This window comes from Procambarus clarkii, chromosome 17, assembly GCF_040958095.1.
Source record: "Procambarus clarkii isolate CNS0578487 chromosome 17, FALCON_Pclarkii_2.0, whole genome shotgun sequence".
NCBI classification, from domain to species: Eukaryota; Metazoa; Arthropoda; class Malacostraca; order Decapoda; family Cambaridae; genus Procambarus; species Procambarus clarkii.
This window is the reverse complement of record NC_091166.1, coordinates 49,437,446-49,452,322: the sequence shown is the minus strand read 5'-3', so window position 1 is coordinate 49,452,322 and position 14,877 is coordinate 49,437,446. Positions and strand designations below refer to the sequence as shown.

The 14,877-nt window shown below is 39.2% G+C and overlaps 1 protein-coding gene across 3 annotated transcripts in view; it reads left to right on the top strand.

Moving 5' to 3' along the window:
* Vps8 (vacuolar protein sorting 8) overlaps positions 1-14,448 on the top strand; it is a 45,022-nt gene extending 30,574 nt beyond the window's left edge. Inside the window, exons 20-24 of one of the 3 annotated variants that reach the window (XM_069326000.1) lie at positions 1,493-1,673; positions 3,341-3,475; positions 4,408-4,594; positions 7,234-7,357; positions 14,333-14,448. In XM_069326000.1, the coding sequence (XP_069182101.1) occupies positions 1,493-1,673; positions 3,341-3,475; positions 4,408-4,594; positions 7,234-7,357; positions 14,333-14,353 (648 nt within the window). In that variant the 3' untranslated portion in view covers positions 14,354-14,448. Of the gene's footprint in view, positions 1-1,492; positions 1,674-3,340; positions 3,476-4,407; positions 4,595-7,233; positions 7,358-10,322; positions 11,984-14,332 lie in introns of those variants that run through there. The other 2 variants (XM_045765573.2, XM_045765572.2) reach the window with 2 other exon arrangements.
* The last annotated feature ends 429 nt before the right edge of the window (positions 14,449-14,877 follow it).

Below are 14,877 nucleotides of genomic sequence, written 5' to 3'. Positions count from 1 at the left end.
AACTTTATTAGATGAATTTTTGGAAATGTAAGGTACTGGAGAAAGCACAGACTTTTCCATTCCACAAGTTTGCTCTCGAATGGAAAAGAGAAAGCATAGTGTTCAGTCGATGGGTTGTAACTCATAAATTAAATCTCGAAAGATGCTGCAGTGTAAGTATTATGAGACCAGACTTGAAGTGGGGTATACAACTGGTAAGTTTAGGAGTGCAGGAAACATGCCATTATTTTTAGAAGAGGGAAAGTGATGCAATTTTTCAACTGGCTGCCAATATTTCCAACTTAGATGTGAGATCAGGTGAACTGTTCAGATGAAAAGTTTTTTTCTGAATTGAGTCAAGAATTTTTGATAGAATAGGAGCAGATGTGAGAACATTATGCTGAACAAGAGCAAACAAGACTTGTAGAGCTAGAGGTAACCAGGAATTGAAGTATTGTTGAACCTTAACATAATACCAAACATTCTCAAATAACTCTTAGCAAATGTTGAGATGTAATTTTTTTCAGACCAGATTTCAAGTTACTGATTCTTGAGTTATTGATGGAAGACTGAGGTTTGAGAACTAGGTTTTAAAAATAGAGCTGGCAATTAGGTGGAGTATTTTTCTTTTCTTTTTTATTAGAATTGACTAAATTCCTTTGTATGTCAAGGGGGAAATGGAGTGAAGATCATACACAAGTGAACTAGCCTGAAAATAAGCAAGATATGGTGAGGATTGCAGAAAGGATTTGAACTTAATTAAGCATGGCTATCAGTGCAAAGTGGAGTCATCAGCATAAGAATAGACAGCAGTGTGCTGTGCAGAAATTAATTTGTGAATAATACAAATTAGTAAGTGATCATACAGAACCTTGCGACTATAAATAAATGCACACACGGGCAGAAAGTCATAGGATGGAAGCTTTGAGAGAAAATGTTTGTGCTATACTTAGCATAAGCTTAGGATATTCTCTGATTGTGTTCAGATAAGCTGTGTATATAAGATCTAGTTTAGTAGTTTACATATTGTATTGGTTTGATGCTAATCATACATAATACTGTAGTGGTGTTTTGCGCCTTAAACCAAAACGGTGGAAAGAAAATATAGCCATATATGGCACCTGACTTTAAGAGCAAAAAAGGCAAATACTAGGTACTCTAGTGAAATGGTATCATTGTGGTATATAATTGACACTAAAGACGTGTGTGAATATTTGGGCTTGAATTTTTGTCACAACTTGATCAAAATCTGGGACAAACTGAAATGTTGCAACTTTCATTTAATTTCATATATATAAGTTCAATAATTTATTTGGTGAAGCTTCAGAGTAGTTAATCCTTCCCACTGTAGGTGTAAAATGATTGTTCAGTAGTTAAATAATCTACTTTGTGTATTTGCATTCATTAACTTGTCTGTCCTAATGCGAAAGTGTGAAAAGTTCACCAATTAAAAGCAGTGGATTTATAATTGACTATTTGAAGAATATTTGGTAACACAAGATCTTCATGGCAGGTTGTAAAGCTGGTGCGTGTATGTCAGCTTGGCTCCAGTCAGTTGGAAGAGTCGGGGCGTCGAGAGCTCTGGTTCCCTCTACTGGATGTGCTCCTGTCCACTCAACCGCCACTTGTCAATAACCAACACTTAGCTCATGGTAGGATCCCTGTCTGCCATAGTAGGTCACCTGTCAGCCATGGTAGGTCACTGAGAGTCATGGTAGGTCACTGTCATTCATGGTAGGTAACCTGTCAGTCATGGTAGGTAACCTGTCAGTCATGGTAGGTCACTGTCAGCCATGGTAGGTCACCTGTCAGCCATGGTAGGTCGCTGTCAGTCATGGTAGGTTACTGTCAATCATGGTAGGTAACCTGTGAGCCATGGTAGGTAACCTGTCAGCCATGGTAGGTCTCCTGTCAGCCATGGTAAGCCACTTTTAAATTGATAGCAGACTGCAGACTCAATATTTGTATCTATTTTCCATGTATATATATAAACGGCATGTATGTATCTATAAAACTGAAATCTGCCATTTACTCATACATCTAGTATCCCTAATGTGTAGGGCTGCACAAATAGTCATTTACTTGTCCAGAGGCATTTCATTACATTCAACACCAGTTTTCTGGTGGCTCCCAGAAGCTAGCTAACAACAGAGAAGAAAACAAGCGACTTACCAGGGACGAATAGGAGAGACACACGGTCAGGATACACAGCTTTGTGTTCCCAAAGCAACACAGGGAAAGTCGAGGTTCAGGGACACTGACGAAATACTGGGCCACCAAGATCCTATGTGACTGCCAAAACCCACTTGCCAAAATATCAACTCAGGGCATGTTGGAATGCACTGTTGCCAGTACAGTATGTATGTAAACACTATGGGCATCAGGGTGGACTGTAGGCTGGCTACATTTAATAACATTGCAGTCAATCTTAGAAATGCTACTCCTTGAAAAGGGGACCAAGGGAACAGGATCAACCCACAAAACAACCACCAAGGTAGAATCAATGACACAAAGGTAGCAGCGAAGAGCCATCACCGGATGCAACATGTGACACACCCCTGGGCGAACCAGAGCAGGAGAGGCTTCTGAAATAGTGGGAAAATTGAGAACCTATATGGCATGCATAGAAATGATAAAACAGCTAAATTATTGGGCCCATCTCAAAGCTTTCTCAAACTTCTTTTTTTCTTAAATTTGCTTTCTTAAGAATAATTGTAATCCATAAAATCGGTAAAAATTTCTGCTCCTTGTTGAGCTCCACTCTGAGTGGCTCCACACTGACATTGAATCAGTGTGGAGTCACTCAAAGGGGTTTGAGCTAGTGTCAAGTGAACCATTTGTTCTGAATAATCATTTGTAGAGTTATTTGGGTGTTTCAGCACTTCATTTTCTATGAACCATGCAGTTGTCTGTATTTTTTGCTTTCCCAGTGTGGAGAATTATAACAATTCCCCAGCTCTCTGCACAACTATTAAGAGGCTGGGGCCAGATTCACGAAAGCACTTACGAACGTGTACATCTTTCCTCAATCTTTGACGGCTTTGGTTACATTTATTAAACAGTTTACAAGCATGAAAACTTGCCAATCAACTGTTGTTATTGTTATAAACAGCCTCCTGGTGCTGCAGAGCTCATTAACTGTAAACAAAGCCGCCAAAGATTGAGAAAAGATGTACACGTTCGTAAGTGCTTTCGTGAATCTGGCCCCTGGATTCTGATTTTGGTCTTTGGTAGGCCAAACAGGACCTCTGTGATTGATGTGATCTAATAGTGGGAAACCATCTCAGTGAGATAGCTTCAGGGTGCCACCGGGGGTCTACCAGAAAGAGAAAATTCATTACACTTAACACTGGTTTTTCAGAGATGCGTGGAATGGTTGGTCATGTGGTGAACAGCATGATGACTCACATATCCCTGCCAGCAATCCTAGAGCGAGTGATGCATGACCCTGGGTACTGTGGGGGAAACTTTGCCCAGATCAAACACCTTCTAAAAGGCAAGTTTTCAAGTGAAATTGGTATAAAGTACTCTATGTATAAAAGTACATATATTGCAAAGTATGGACCAGTCCATACTGTGTCTCCAAATCAATCTGCATTACTTAACACTAACATCCTAACCCTAACTCAGAATCTCTTAAGTCATCCCCTGGGTTACTCAGTCATTACTTACCTATACACATGCATACTTATAAGAGTTCAACTCCATACAGTCGAGAGAACTGGCCCATCCTAGCTCTGGGAACCTTGTCTCTCTGTTCTTCCATCAGGGATTTGTTGGACCATCTCTACCCAACTTTCTTTAGTGTACCAGCTTGAACGTGTTAGTCATCTAATCATGCCCATCGTGATGTTTTCAAGATATAGTAACTGTCAATTACCTCAGGCCATGAATTGTATGATTAACCCATGCCTCAGACACACATTGTGACACAGATGCCACAGTCAAACTTTTGCCAAAGGTTTAACCTGACCCCCGGTCAATTTCCAACTCAGCGTGGAAGTGCGATTTCTTACACAAAAAGACCTGACCTTTGTTAATCCCCTTGAAGCACCAATTGCTGTCTCCAATGCACAACTTGTAGCACAGAACACATTATAGTCATTCACTCTTACTCATATGCTAAAAATTTTAAGAAATTCTCCTAGTTAGATATCTAGTACAGTACTGTATTTAGATTACAACAACTTCAGCATATTGCATAACTTTTCAAGATACTTCATCATATTGCAGAACTTTGCAAGATACTTCATTATATTGTATAACTTTAACTTTGACCAGTATATTCAGCCATGAGCACTTAAGCTAACAACAGTGGCAGAGTGGAATCTAACAAGTTTACCAACAATGGACTAAAGTACTGTATTCAAACAACTTACAGTTAACATGATTTGGGGCATCTTTTCAGTTACTATTTTGTTTCTACAGGTATGGTTGAGAGATATGTGTATGAAGAGACACTGTATGCAACAGTGGTGCGGATCATTGCAGGGGACCAGCTGAGATACCTCACTCTGCAACACAACCAAGCATGTGCCCCCCTTGTAGTCTACTCAACCACTTGCGCAATCTGTCATAGCATTTATCACCCATCGAGCAAAGCAGTGGCACATAGGTGATTAAGTTTTTTCAGATACTATAGTGCATACTGATGTTTCATAACATATTCTCTTCATTTTATATATCATGAATTTAAGCTTTGACTCTCTGTGATAAAGTTGTTTTAAGGAATACTGTTCATAAAGAATACATAAGGGATGAGTCAAAACTCATGAGGGTCAGGAACAAGATTCAGTGTTTTATTATTTTTTACCTTACAATGGGATCTCCATTTTTCTGATTTTTGGATTTTCCAGGAATGGCAATATCCCTTTCTCCATCCAAATTTACTGGAGTATGCCCAGTTAATGATAAGCGTATGCATTCTGGGAAATCCTTAGTACTGTACTGTATAAGTAAAAGTATAAGTACACACTGGTTTAGGAAATACAGAAATGCATTCCAGAGTGAGATGTTCATCTGGTCATTGAGCAGCAAATAGGTACTAGGAAGTTAGGCAACTTTGGAGGGTTGCATCTTGGAAAAGGTCAACCGTTTGGTTCATGGGCAACATGATAAGCTTTCTGTCCCCGACATTGGGAACTAAGTAATTATTTCCAAAATAAACTTTCTGAGCTGTATCACTCGGTTGCTTCCTTACGTAATGTCTCTTTCCTTCAAAAGGAAAGGGCCAGTCAACCTTTATACCTGAGCATTTGCTTTGGGACTACTATAGGGATATGTTCACACATTCCCCCCACCGCTCTTTTCCAAGGTAATGCTGGGTTAAGTAAGACAATGGAGAATACTCTACACAGTTTTCAGTAACCTCCAGAAGGTTAATTTATACACATCCACAGCACACTCCTAGCTCTACTTATTGTCAGACACTAAAAATTGTTTTTCAAACTGCTAGTTGGTCATAACTGCTTCCCCCAGTCACCACAGATGTGACCTACATGTCAGCAAAGTAGTAAGAAGCAACTCGTCTCACATTTCTATTGGTTCTTCCTTCTGGCTTAAGATTGAAACCTAATTTTTCTAAGTGATGTGTTCATTCTTGGAAACTTTGTTTTAATTTTACAATTGGCTTATAGTTAGTTGATTAAGCAGTACTCAAGTTTTTTGCTTGTGCTGGTTCAGTTCATGCCTTAACTGTGGTCAATTTCATCTTTGAATTTGTCCACTGATTTTACAGCTTCTTGAATCTTGATGATGGGCTGAGGTGTGCATGCTTGGCACACATTTTCATATGTTCAGCCACAATGCATTTTCTTTTATTATATAATTTGTTCATACAGGGCTGGGCTTCATTCTGCTTGCAGAAACCCTGAATTCAAAGTGGAAAGAAGTTTTCACTGTCTTTAATGTGACATTGATTGAGAAGAATCTGGATTTCTTTATTTGGGTCCTATATGTTGACCTGTGAGTTGCTTCCTGGTAGCTGCACATGTAGGTTTTTTTCTTTATTGCAGCTACTTAGTGTGCCTGGCTTTAACCCTCACTCTGCCTGGTGATCCATAGACAGGCAGTGCACCTGCACTGATCATCTGTAGACGATTTAACCCAGCCCAAGTTGTTTGTAAGTGAAGGTGGGTGTATTGGTGTGCAGTGTAGCTGATTTGACTACACACACAGAAGGTCTGTACTCTTTAAGATGCCCTGACAGAAGGACAGTATGGTAAATGTTGTATTAACACAAGAGGTTTCCGTTTGGCACCACTAGTACCAGATTTCTTAGCACCTAGACCAGGCAGTATGGATAAAGTAGGCATAGTGCACTTGACTGTTTTATGACATTCTTTGCTAATGAATCATAGCCTACACAAAAAAATGCTAGGTATATTTGTGACATACTGAACTGTGCTATATTTCAAGACTAGTGCTATTATAAAAATATAAAAAAATATAAAGTTGGAAAAATACAACCGGAGCATGGGTGTCAAGGAAATTTAAACATTAAGAAATGGATGCCTATTCTAATTTACAGTGCTGTTGGTATCAATATTGTCTTGTGGTGATTTAGGGAGCCTGTACCTGGGTGAATCGGGATGTGATTCTGTTCAATCCCCCTGTTCATAGGGAAGAGTGGTCACCAGCTCAGCTTCCGGTTACCGAGTTGGTGAGCTGCATGCTCTCCTTCAGTGCCAGGGTTTTTGTTCTTTCTGCCCTTGGTTCAATTCGTTCATCTGCAGCCGACTCTTTTCTGGTGAAGAATGAGTATGTTGGTTTCCGAAACCATCCTTTGATGGTGGATGCTTGCTGGTGGTTGCATGCTGTGGGTGTTGCCCAATTTTTGTCATGTGACTGTGATTATACTAGAAAACATTAGGATTTTTGTTGTTCTTAGCAGCAATTTCATATTTTTTACAAACATATTTTAAATAAAGATGTTTGCATTACTATTTTGATGATTACAATGTAACAGCAGATAAATGATGTTCATAGGCTTCTTTATTCAGTTTTTAATGGGTATTGGATATGCCAATATGCCTGATTATAGTCAAATTATAATCATATATTTTGAAAATCAAAGGTTTTGTGTACGGTATTTCGGAAGAGAAAGTTCCAGTCAAAGGGTTTCTGGATTCTAGATCCCCCCCAAATCAAGGTGTTTCTGGATCTAGTCATTATAAGTAATGTATTAATATTATGAGTGTGAGAAGAGAAAAACTAGTGACCAATGGATGTTGCCAGTGTTATGTATTCTTGCAGTTGTGGTCATAGTTATCATGCACAGTGTGGTGGAGAGTCAACTTCCTGCATGCTTTGTATGGGAGGCAGTCAAGAAAACACAACAGAGGAGACACAGCCTAATGACTCCAAGTCTGAACCTTTGGTAAGAAGCTCTGTCGATTTATTATTTTCCGTGTTTTTAGTACCATATGTACATAGGACACATTTCTTCTTCTTTGTTTATGCAACAGTTTGTCTTATGTCAGTTTAGAACAATATTCCAGTTAATACAGTAATGCAAGGTCCTTACATTCATCCTTGGATTAATATTTGCAATGAAGGGAGGAGAGAAAGGTAGTTGGTGTTTTATGAATGCAGTTCAAGGATTGATATACTGTTTATAATTACATGAAAGCAGAGGCTGTAAATAGGATAATTTGGATTATGGAAAAAAACAGAGATTGTAGGGATAGTAACAAAAAGTAAGGGGCAATGTATTCATTGTAGCTTATGTTATGAGATTGGAAAAAACAATATGGAGTGGTAGGGGAAGAAAATAAAGAAAAATTAATAAAAAGAAAAGTTAGAGAAAGAGAAGGAAAAGGGTATAAGGAGAGTGGGAAATAATTACAAAACGGGAGAGAATAAAGAGGCTCATCCCTCCCACTTCACTATATAGAATGAAAGAAAGAGGAGAGGGAGAAGGCTGAAGAATATGGGGAAAGAAATTCTCTCTTTCTGAGATGTGCAATAATAGATGGCTAAGGGAAGGAACATACAGAAATTAATTATCTTCAGTGTCAGTACCAATTATAGCTTTCATTCTTGAACCTTTGGTAAGGTTCAAGAATGAATGCTGATTATGTCTCCCTTGGTATTGGTGCATCACCAACACTTCCTTTTCTTATCCTCTGTTAATAATAGTATTTTTCTTGATAAACATTTAAAACAGTCCACAGAATATTCAAGGAGGATTAAGGGTGCAGTGCAGCAAAGTCTATTTCCACTTATCTGGGAGAAGTCACTGGTGTCTTCCTGAAGCTATTTACCTACAGAGATGGAAACCACTGGGCATTTGCCAGAGAGGAGGAACCACCACAAGAACAGGACTAAGAAGAGACACCAGGCCAATAGGCATGACCGAAACCCACATAAGGGCATCACAGCCTGGGAACAGGAACAAGATACTAGTACTGGCCACCAGAACTCTGGTTGACTGACAAAACCCCACATCCGGATATGAGCCCAAGACATGACGGTGAACAGAGCTGAAAATGAGGCATAATAACAAACATCAGGGGCTCTAGGAGTGACTGCACACCAGCCTGATCCAAGGACACTGCAGACAACCAGATACACGAGCCATGGAACAGGGGACACAGGTGATAGGACTGATCCCCAAAGCAGCAGAGTCAGAAACAGTGTTGCAAAGATAGTGGCAGAGAGCCTCAACTGAACACAGGAAGCATCCCCGGCTGAACCAACCAAGCAGCAAGAACAAGAGACGCTTCTGAAAGCTAATCGATTCATTCATTAAAAAAAAGGGAGCAGCTACAGATGAAGAAGCTGCCCAGAAGGGCCAAATGAGCAACATCCTCCACTGACAGAGGGGAGGGTGCTCACCAACGGAAAAGGTTGCCGAGTTGGTGAGCTACATGCTCTTCTTCAGGTGCCGGGGTTTTTGTTCTTTCCGCTCTGGGAATCATTTTGTTCATTGGCAGCCGACTCCTTTTCTGGCGAAGAATGAGTACAGTATGTTAGTTTCCGAAAGGGTACTTTTGGTGGTGGATGCTTGGTTGGTTCAGCCGGGGGGGAGGGGGGAGCATCATGTGCTGTGTCCGTTGGTGGCTCTGCCTTGCTGCCTTTGGGCCATCGCTTCTCCTTCGGTGGACTTGTTGTGGGTTGATCCGGTTTTCCTGGTCCCTTGTTCCAGGGCTCGTGTTTCTCAGGTCATCTGCAGTGTTTAAGTCCAGCAAGCCTGCAGTCTGCACTCATGCCCATGACATTTGAAAAATTGCCGCATTCTAGTCTATGTTTGCCAATATGTCTTGGGCCGATATTTAGGCGTGGGGATTTTGGAGGGTAAAAAGGGTCCTGGCAACCAGGTATCTTGTCACTGTTCCTCCTCCTCCTCCTCCTCCTCCTCCTCCTCCTCCTCGTCCTTATGTGGCCTTGGGTCATGTGTTGTGGGCCATGTTTTCTTAAGTGTGATTTTTCTTTCACTGTTGGAAGGTAGCTTCAGGAAGACACAAGGGGGCTGCCCCCCCTCCCCCCCCCCCCAAAAACAAAAATAAGCATTGAATGTAATGAAATGCTAATTTCTGGATGAGCCCCAGTGGCTCCTTAACACCCTCCCACCCCAAGGGAGTTAGGGGTGGGTTTTCTCATCATCATAGAACTCTGGGTGAAGCAGCCAGCTGACTCGGTCTGCCTCCCTTATCTCCCCAAAATGAAGGGAAGAGGTGGGGCAAATGAGCTAGCTAGCTTGTGAATTTTCTATCATTTGTTTACATTTTAGGGAAGTTCTTTTTTAGAGATTTTGAGATCTTAATATTTTTTAGAACCACCATTGGTCTGTTGTATTTCGCTGACATTGTGGGTGCTTCCGTGATGGTGTCGGACTTTATTAAAATTCACTAACAATTTTATCATGGTGCCACTGCTCTCTGCACCTCATTTCTAGAGAGGAGACCAGGTTCTGACTCATGGTCCCTGGTAGACCTAAACGAACTCTGCAACTGATGGCACCTAGTAGTTTGGCGCTATATCAGCATTGCAGCTTTAGGAATCCACAGGGGATCACTCGGAAATAGGCATTTCATTACTTTCAGTGCTGTTTTGTTTTTTTCTCTCTCCTCTTTCCAGGGTTGCTCAGTCTTTGTCTTCTACAACCGCTTCTTGCCAGCCAATTTCTAACCTATTTGGGTTAATAGAGTTCTTAGTGAATCCAATATTTTTTATATCATTCACCTTATGTCCTTCTGTTCTCGTATTATCATCTTAAGTGATTCAGCACCTTTTGAATATCTAATAACATTGACAATGCTACATAGTCTTCCCAGCTTATGGCCTTCTTTTGATAGCTACTTACTTATCCATGAATGAAGCTGTGTGTGTGTTCTTTGTAGACAGGACTGGACGAGACACAATTGGAAGGCATTCGCCGTGTGCGATCATTGGGTGCTGGAGGATCAAGATTACAATTCCTTGAAGACTTATCTTCTCCACCGAGAGGATCTGTTGTGGAAGCCTCAGCCGCTAGTACATCTTGGAGAAGTTCAGGCTCCGTGTGTGGAAATCAAAATATTTGGTTATCCCAAAACTTTGCTCTGAAACTAGCACCACCAACAATAGATTTTGGCAAAGATGATGCATGGTGATTTTACATGAAAATGTAGATAAATTAGTAGTTCTGGATTCTAACATTTGTGGTTTATCTAGTGTCTACATACTTTCCATTCAGCTAATGGTCTAAAGAACTGAATGTGTTACATCAGATTTCAAAGTGAACTAACTAATGAATATTCTTGGAGAAAATGTTTCTCTGTATTAAGATCATAATGTGGTTAAAGCATGTGAGAGAAGCTGCAAGGTACTTGCAAAGGCAAGGAATTATCATTCTTATGTTGAAAAGTAATTTTTATTCACAGCCTGTAAATACACAAAATATTTATAGACAATATTTATGACATCTGTGCTTTAATTAATTAATACTTTTGACTCATTTCCTTTCAGATGTAAGTTAATGCTTTACATGGAGTCAACAAATTAGTTTTATATGATTTTAGTTAATATATAAATACCTGACTACCCATAAAAAATCTTATATAGTATTGAAAATGGTCTTAAATACAGTATCTTTTGATAATAACTAAAATACAGTGCTAATACAGTACCTTATGCTAATTATTGTAAATTATAATTGAATGAATGATGAATCTTTGAATTAGGATATTTTGTATAGTATTATACAAATACAGGAACAAAGCTCAATTTGAATTAAAAAATCTAAAGGTATTCTTCTTGTGAGTGATAAGCATGCTTCCATAATCTAATGGAGTAAATAGCAGTGCTGTATTTTCCACCTGGTGGAATATTAGGAATGTGGACACCAAATACCAACAGGAAGCTTGTATGGGCATAAGACTGACCATGTGAGACTTACAAAGATATTGCTAAAATAGAGATTAGGAGTAAAATTCAGTAGATAAGCACAAGTCTTCTGCAACATTGCTGAAGGTGTCAAAACATTACAAGTGAGATTTATGGTAAGAACCGTGTATGGAAAGTATCACACCAAAGAAGTAAATTAGTACATTGATTAATTATACCAGTGTAGGAAGGATGAGAAGTTTCAAAGGTCAACCAGTGTAGGAAGGATGAGAAGTTTCAAAGGTCATTGTTGCCATCATGGTCACAAGTTGATGGTAACCTTGATGTGGGTGTGAACATGGATTTTTGTGACAATGACAGGGAGATCAGATCACTCTTCTGCTTCATAAATACCAGAATTGATGTAATCAATGTGGATAGAAGTACTGTATCAGTTCCAATAGGAAGAATAAGGATTGTAACAGGTCTCTGCTTTGTAGAAATCATTTTAAGAAAGGTTATTTATTTATTATAAATATGTTTAGCTGGAACCTTAATAATGAGGTCATGAGTGCCATATAAACACTTTACTGTACAATAATCTGGGTCCTGTAGTGCAGTGGTCAGTGCAGTCAGTTCACACCCAAAAGATCCCGAGTTCAATTCCTGTTGCAGGACAGACACATCTGGGCATGTTTACTTTCACCTGATGTCCTCAGTTCACCTAGCAGTAAATAGATATCCTGGAGTTAGACAACTGTTGTGGGCTACATCCTGGTGAAAGTTAGTTGTTGGCAAGGGGAACCTTGATAACCTTAACAGGCTACCTGTCCCTGTCAGTGATAAGCTCAATCTTTAAGTCAGATTAACAGGAAGAGTTTTGGGTTTTAATATGACCGTTAGGCTCATCTCAGGGAAAGGACTACTCTAGGTTTGTCTTCGATCCTTTGACCAGAATAAGGACTAAACAAGTTACTATGTGCCTCCCTCTAGGTAGTTGGAGCACAGTTCCTTGAGCCTCACCAGTGAAAGGCAGTGTTTTAAGGTGGTTAAGTATGGTAACAACTAAGCACAACAGGAGTTACTGTCTTATGGGTACAAAATAGAGTTGGGCAAATTTATATACTTTTTTATGGCATAACAAATGGAAGCTGGTGTAAACTACCAGTTATGGCAAAGTTCTTTGAATGGGTTTGAGCATTGCTCCTGCATTCAGGGTAATTTTTATTCTTTTGTCCCACTCTTATTGTTTACAACTCTCCACTATGTCATGTAAAATAAATGTTGACTCATTCTTTTCAGGAGTTTCTTATTAATTATATGTTTAGTATGCAGTATTGTAATTTTTTTTCACATTACAAATACTGTACAGTATATAACGTATAATTTAATGTACAGAGGCCTGCAGTGTGCTCACTGTGTGGGGATAATGTGTGTAAGCACTTAAATACCAAGCTTTAAAGTGCGTTGGTGAATTTTGCCTGAATTCGTTGGGAAATTGATTAATACAGATTAGCATGACAGTCACACTACCTTACTTCCTAGCCTTGTGTGTTATTAACTAGGTTTTTCATACATCTTTCTTACTCGATTTAATTTTTACAGTTTGCCGAGTAAAGCTCTCATTCAGGTGTTGGTTTATGCTTCTCCCATCACCATCAGGTGTTGCTCTCAGATGTAACTCAACCTGGGCCAGGAAGGTAATCTCTTCCACAGACCACTTTGTGCAACTTGATGGCCATCTGTGTATTTAATATACAGTACCTGTATATTGTCTAAATACCAAAGAAGGAACATTTAACAAAAATCAACTATTTCCTTCATGATCATTTCATCAAAATGGCCTATAATAACTACAAGCAAAAGCATTCATACCTGAAAGAAATGATAGGTTTTCCTTGCACCATGAAAGCTAAAATATTAATGAATGTTTTACATGATATTACTAACAGAAAGCTGCATAGTTCAATGACCTTGCAAGATTTGATTGGCTGAAGTAAGTACAAGGTTTGGAGGTTCAATTTGTCCAATGTCCATCCTATATATTATACCTGAATAATACGCAATGCTTTGGCAGTTATACAAGAGGAGCCTAGGTTGCTAGACAGTTGTACAAGTTGACATTTCAGGCAGGTGTGTGCACTTGTGCACACACCTACCTGACTTCTGATATGCACTAGGGTAAGAAAAAAATGACTAAAGAAAATTATATGTGATCGTTTAATATTGAATAAGAGCATAATGCTTGCGAGAGAAATGTTTGCCAGGTGCGTACTGATCATGAGCATTATTCTTATAAGCTCAAGTTGGCAACGCATGAGATATATAGAGTACTGCAAATGTTTTTAAAAGTTAGGTTTTCATGTTTATATTATGACACTATTCATCAAGTGTAATATAACGATGCTGTTTATCCACAGCATAATATAATGATACTGTTCTTCTAGTGTTATGGTTATAATATGATTCTGTTCATCCACAGTATAATATAATGTTCATCCAGTGTAAGATAATGATGTATTTCATCCACAGCTTAGAGTAGATGAACAAAGTTGTCATAAGAACAATAAATGCACTGCAGTTCATGGGTGGCTTTAATAAATATATTTAATATTTTGTTAATGTATATACAGTATATATATATATATATATTCCCATATTTGTAATTTTCTATTTTTCTGAATACAGTACTCATATGCCTGATTGCTTTTACATTAAATGAATGACATTAGCAGGCTTTAATATGGTCAACCTCATTTCCTAGCAATCTTATACCAAAAAAGAACCATATTTTAATGTATGAACACATTCCATTACACCAACTCAAACAGAATATATGCTCAAGAAAATAAAAGTATTCATTTTATATTTTGTTTTTGTTAAGCCTTATGGTCAATTTTAATTATGGATTTGGAACCACATTATTGACTGTTTTTCCTTATACAGTACTGGTACAGTATTGTGAAGTGTGACCCAAAATACAGCTTGTAGATTATTTTATGATATATTCTAGTTGAACTAAGGAAAGAGTTTTTTTTCTGGACAGGCTCCTATGGTGTCTCCTTAGTGCTTGCTGCCTGGAAAGCTCCACCCAATTCAATCTACACCAAACTCTTGCAAGTCACTGTAAGCCTCCTGGGTACCAGATCACCGTAACCTAAGAGACCCGGTCGAGGACCAGACTGCGGGAATGCTAAGACCTGAAATCATTGCAAGGTAAGGTAAAGTAGCCTAGAAAAGGCCTCCAGAAAGGTGGAAGAACCAAAACATACAATCAGCAAGACAAATATAGCATAGGAAATGAGAAAACTAACTTCGAAATAAACAAGCCTCCCGGTCGTGAAGCAGTTCTTGTTCCACCTGTGCACCACTAATAAAATGTGTACTTTCCTCCTCTATCTCGATAGCCTTCATCCTCAGCCATTCTGGGAAAGCCTCTTGGTGGCTGCCTGAAGCTAACTCGCAGAGATTGCTTCCACTACTGATTCACATCAGCCATAGGAGTCCTGATTGGCCTACCGGGAACCAGAGCCAGAACCTGGTCCCCTCATTGAGGCACAGAGAGCTGGGAATTGTTACTATCACCCACTC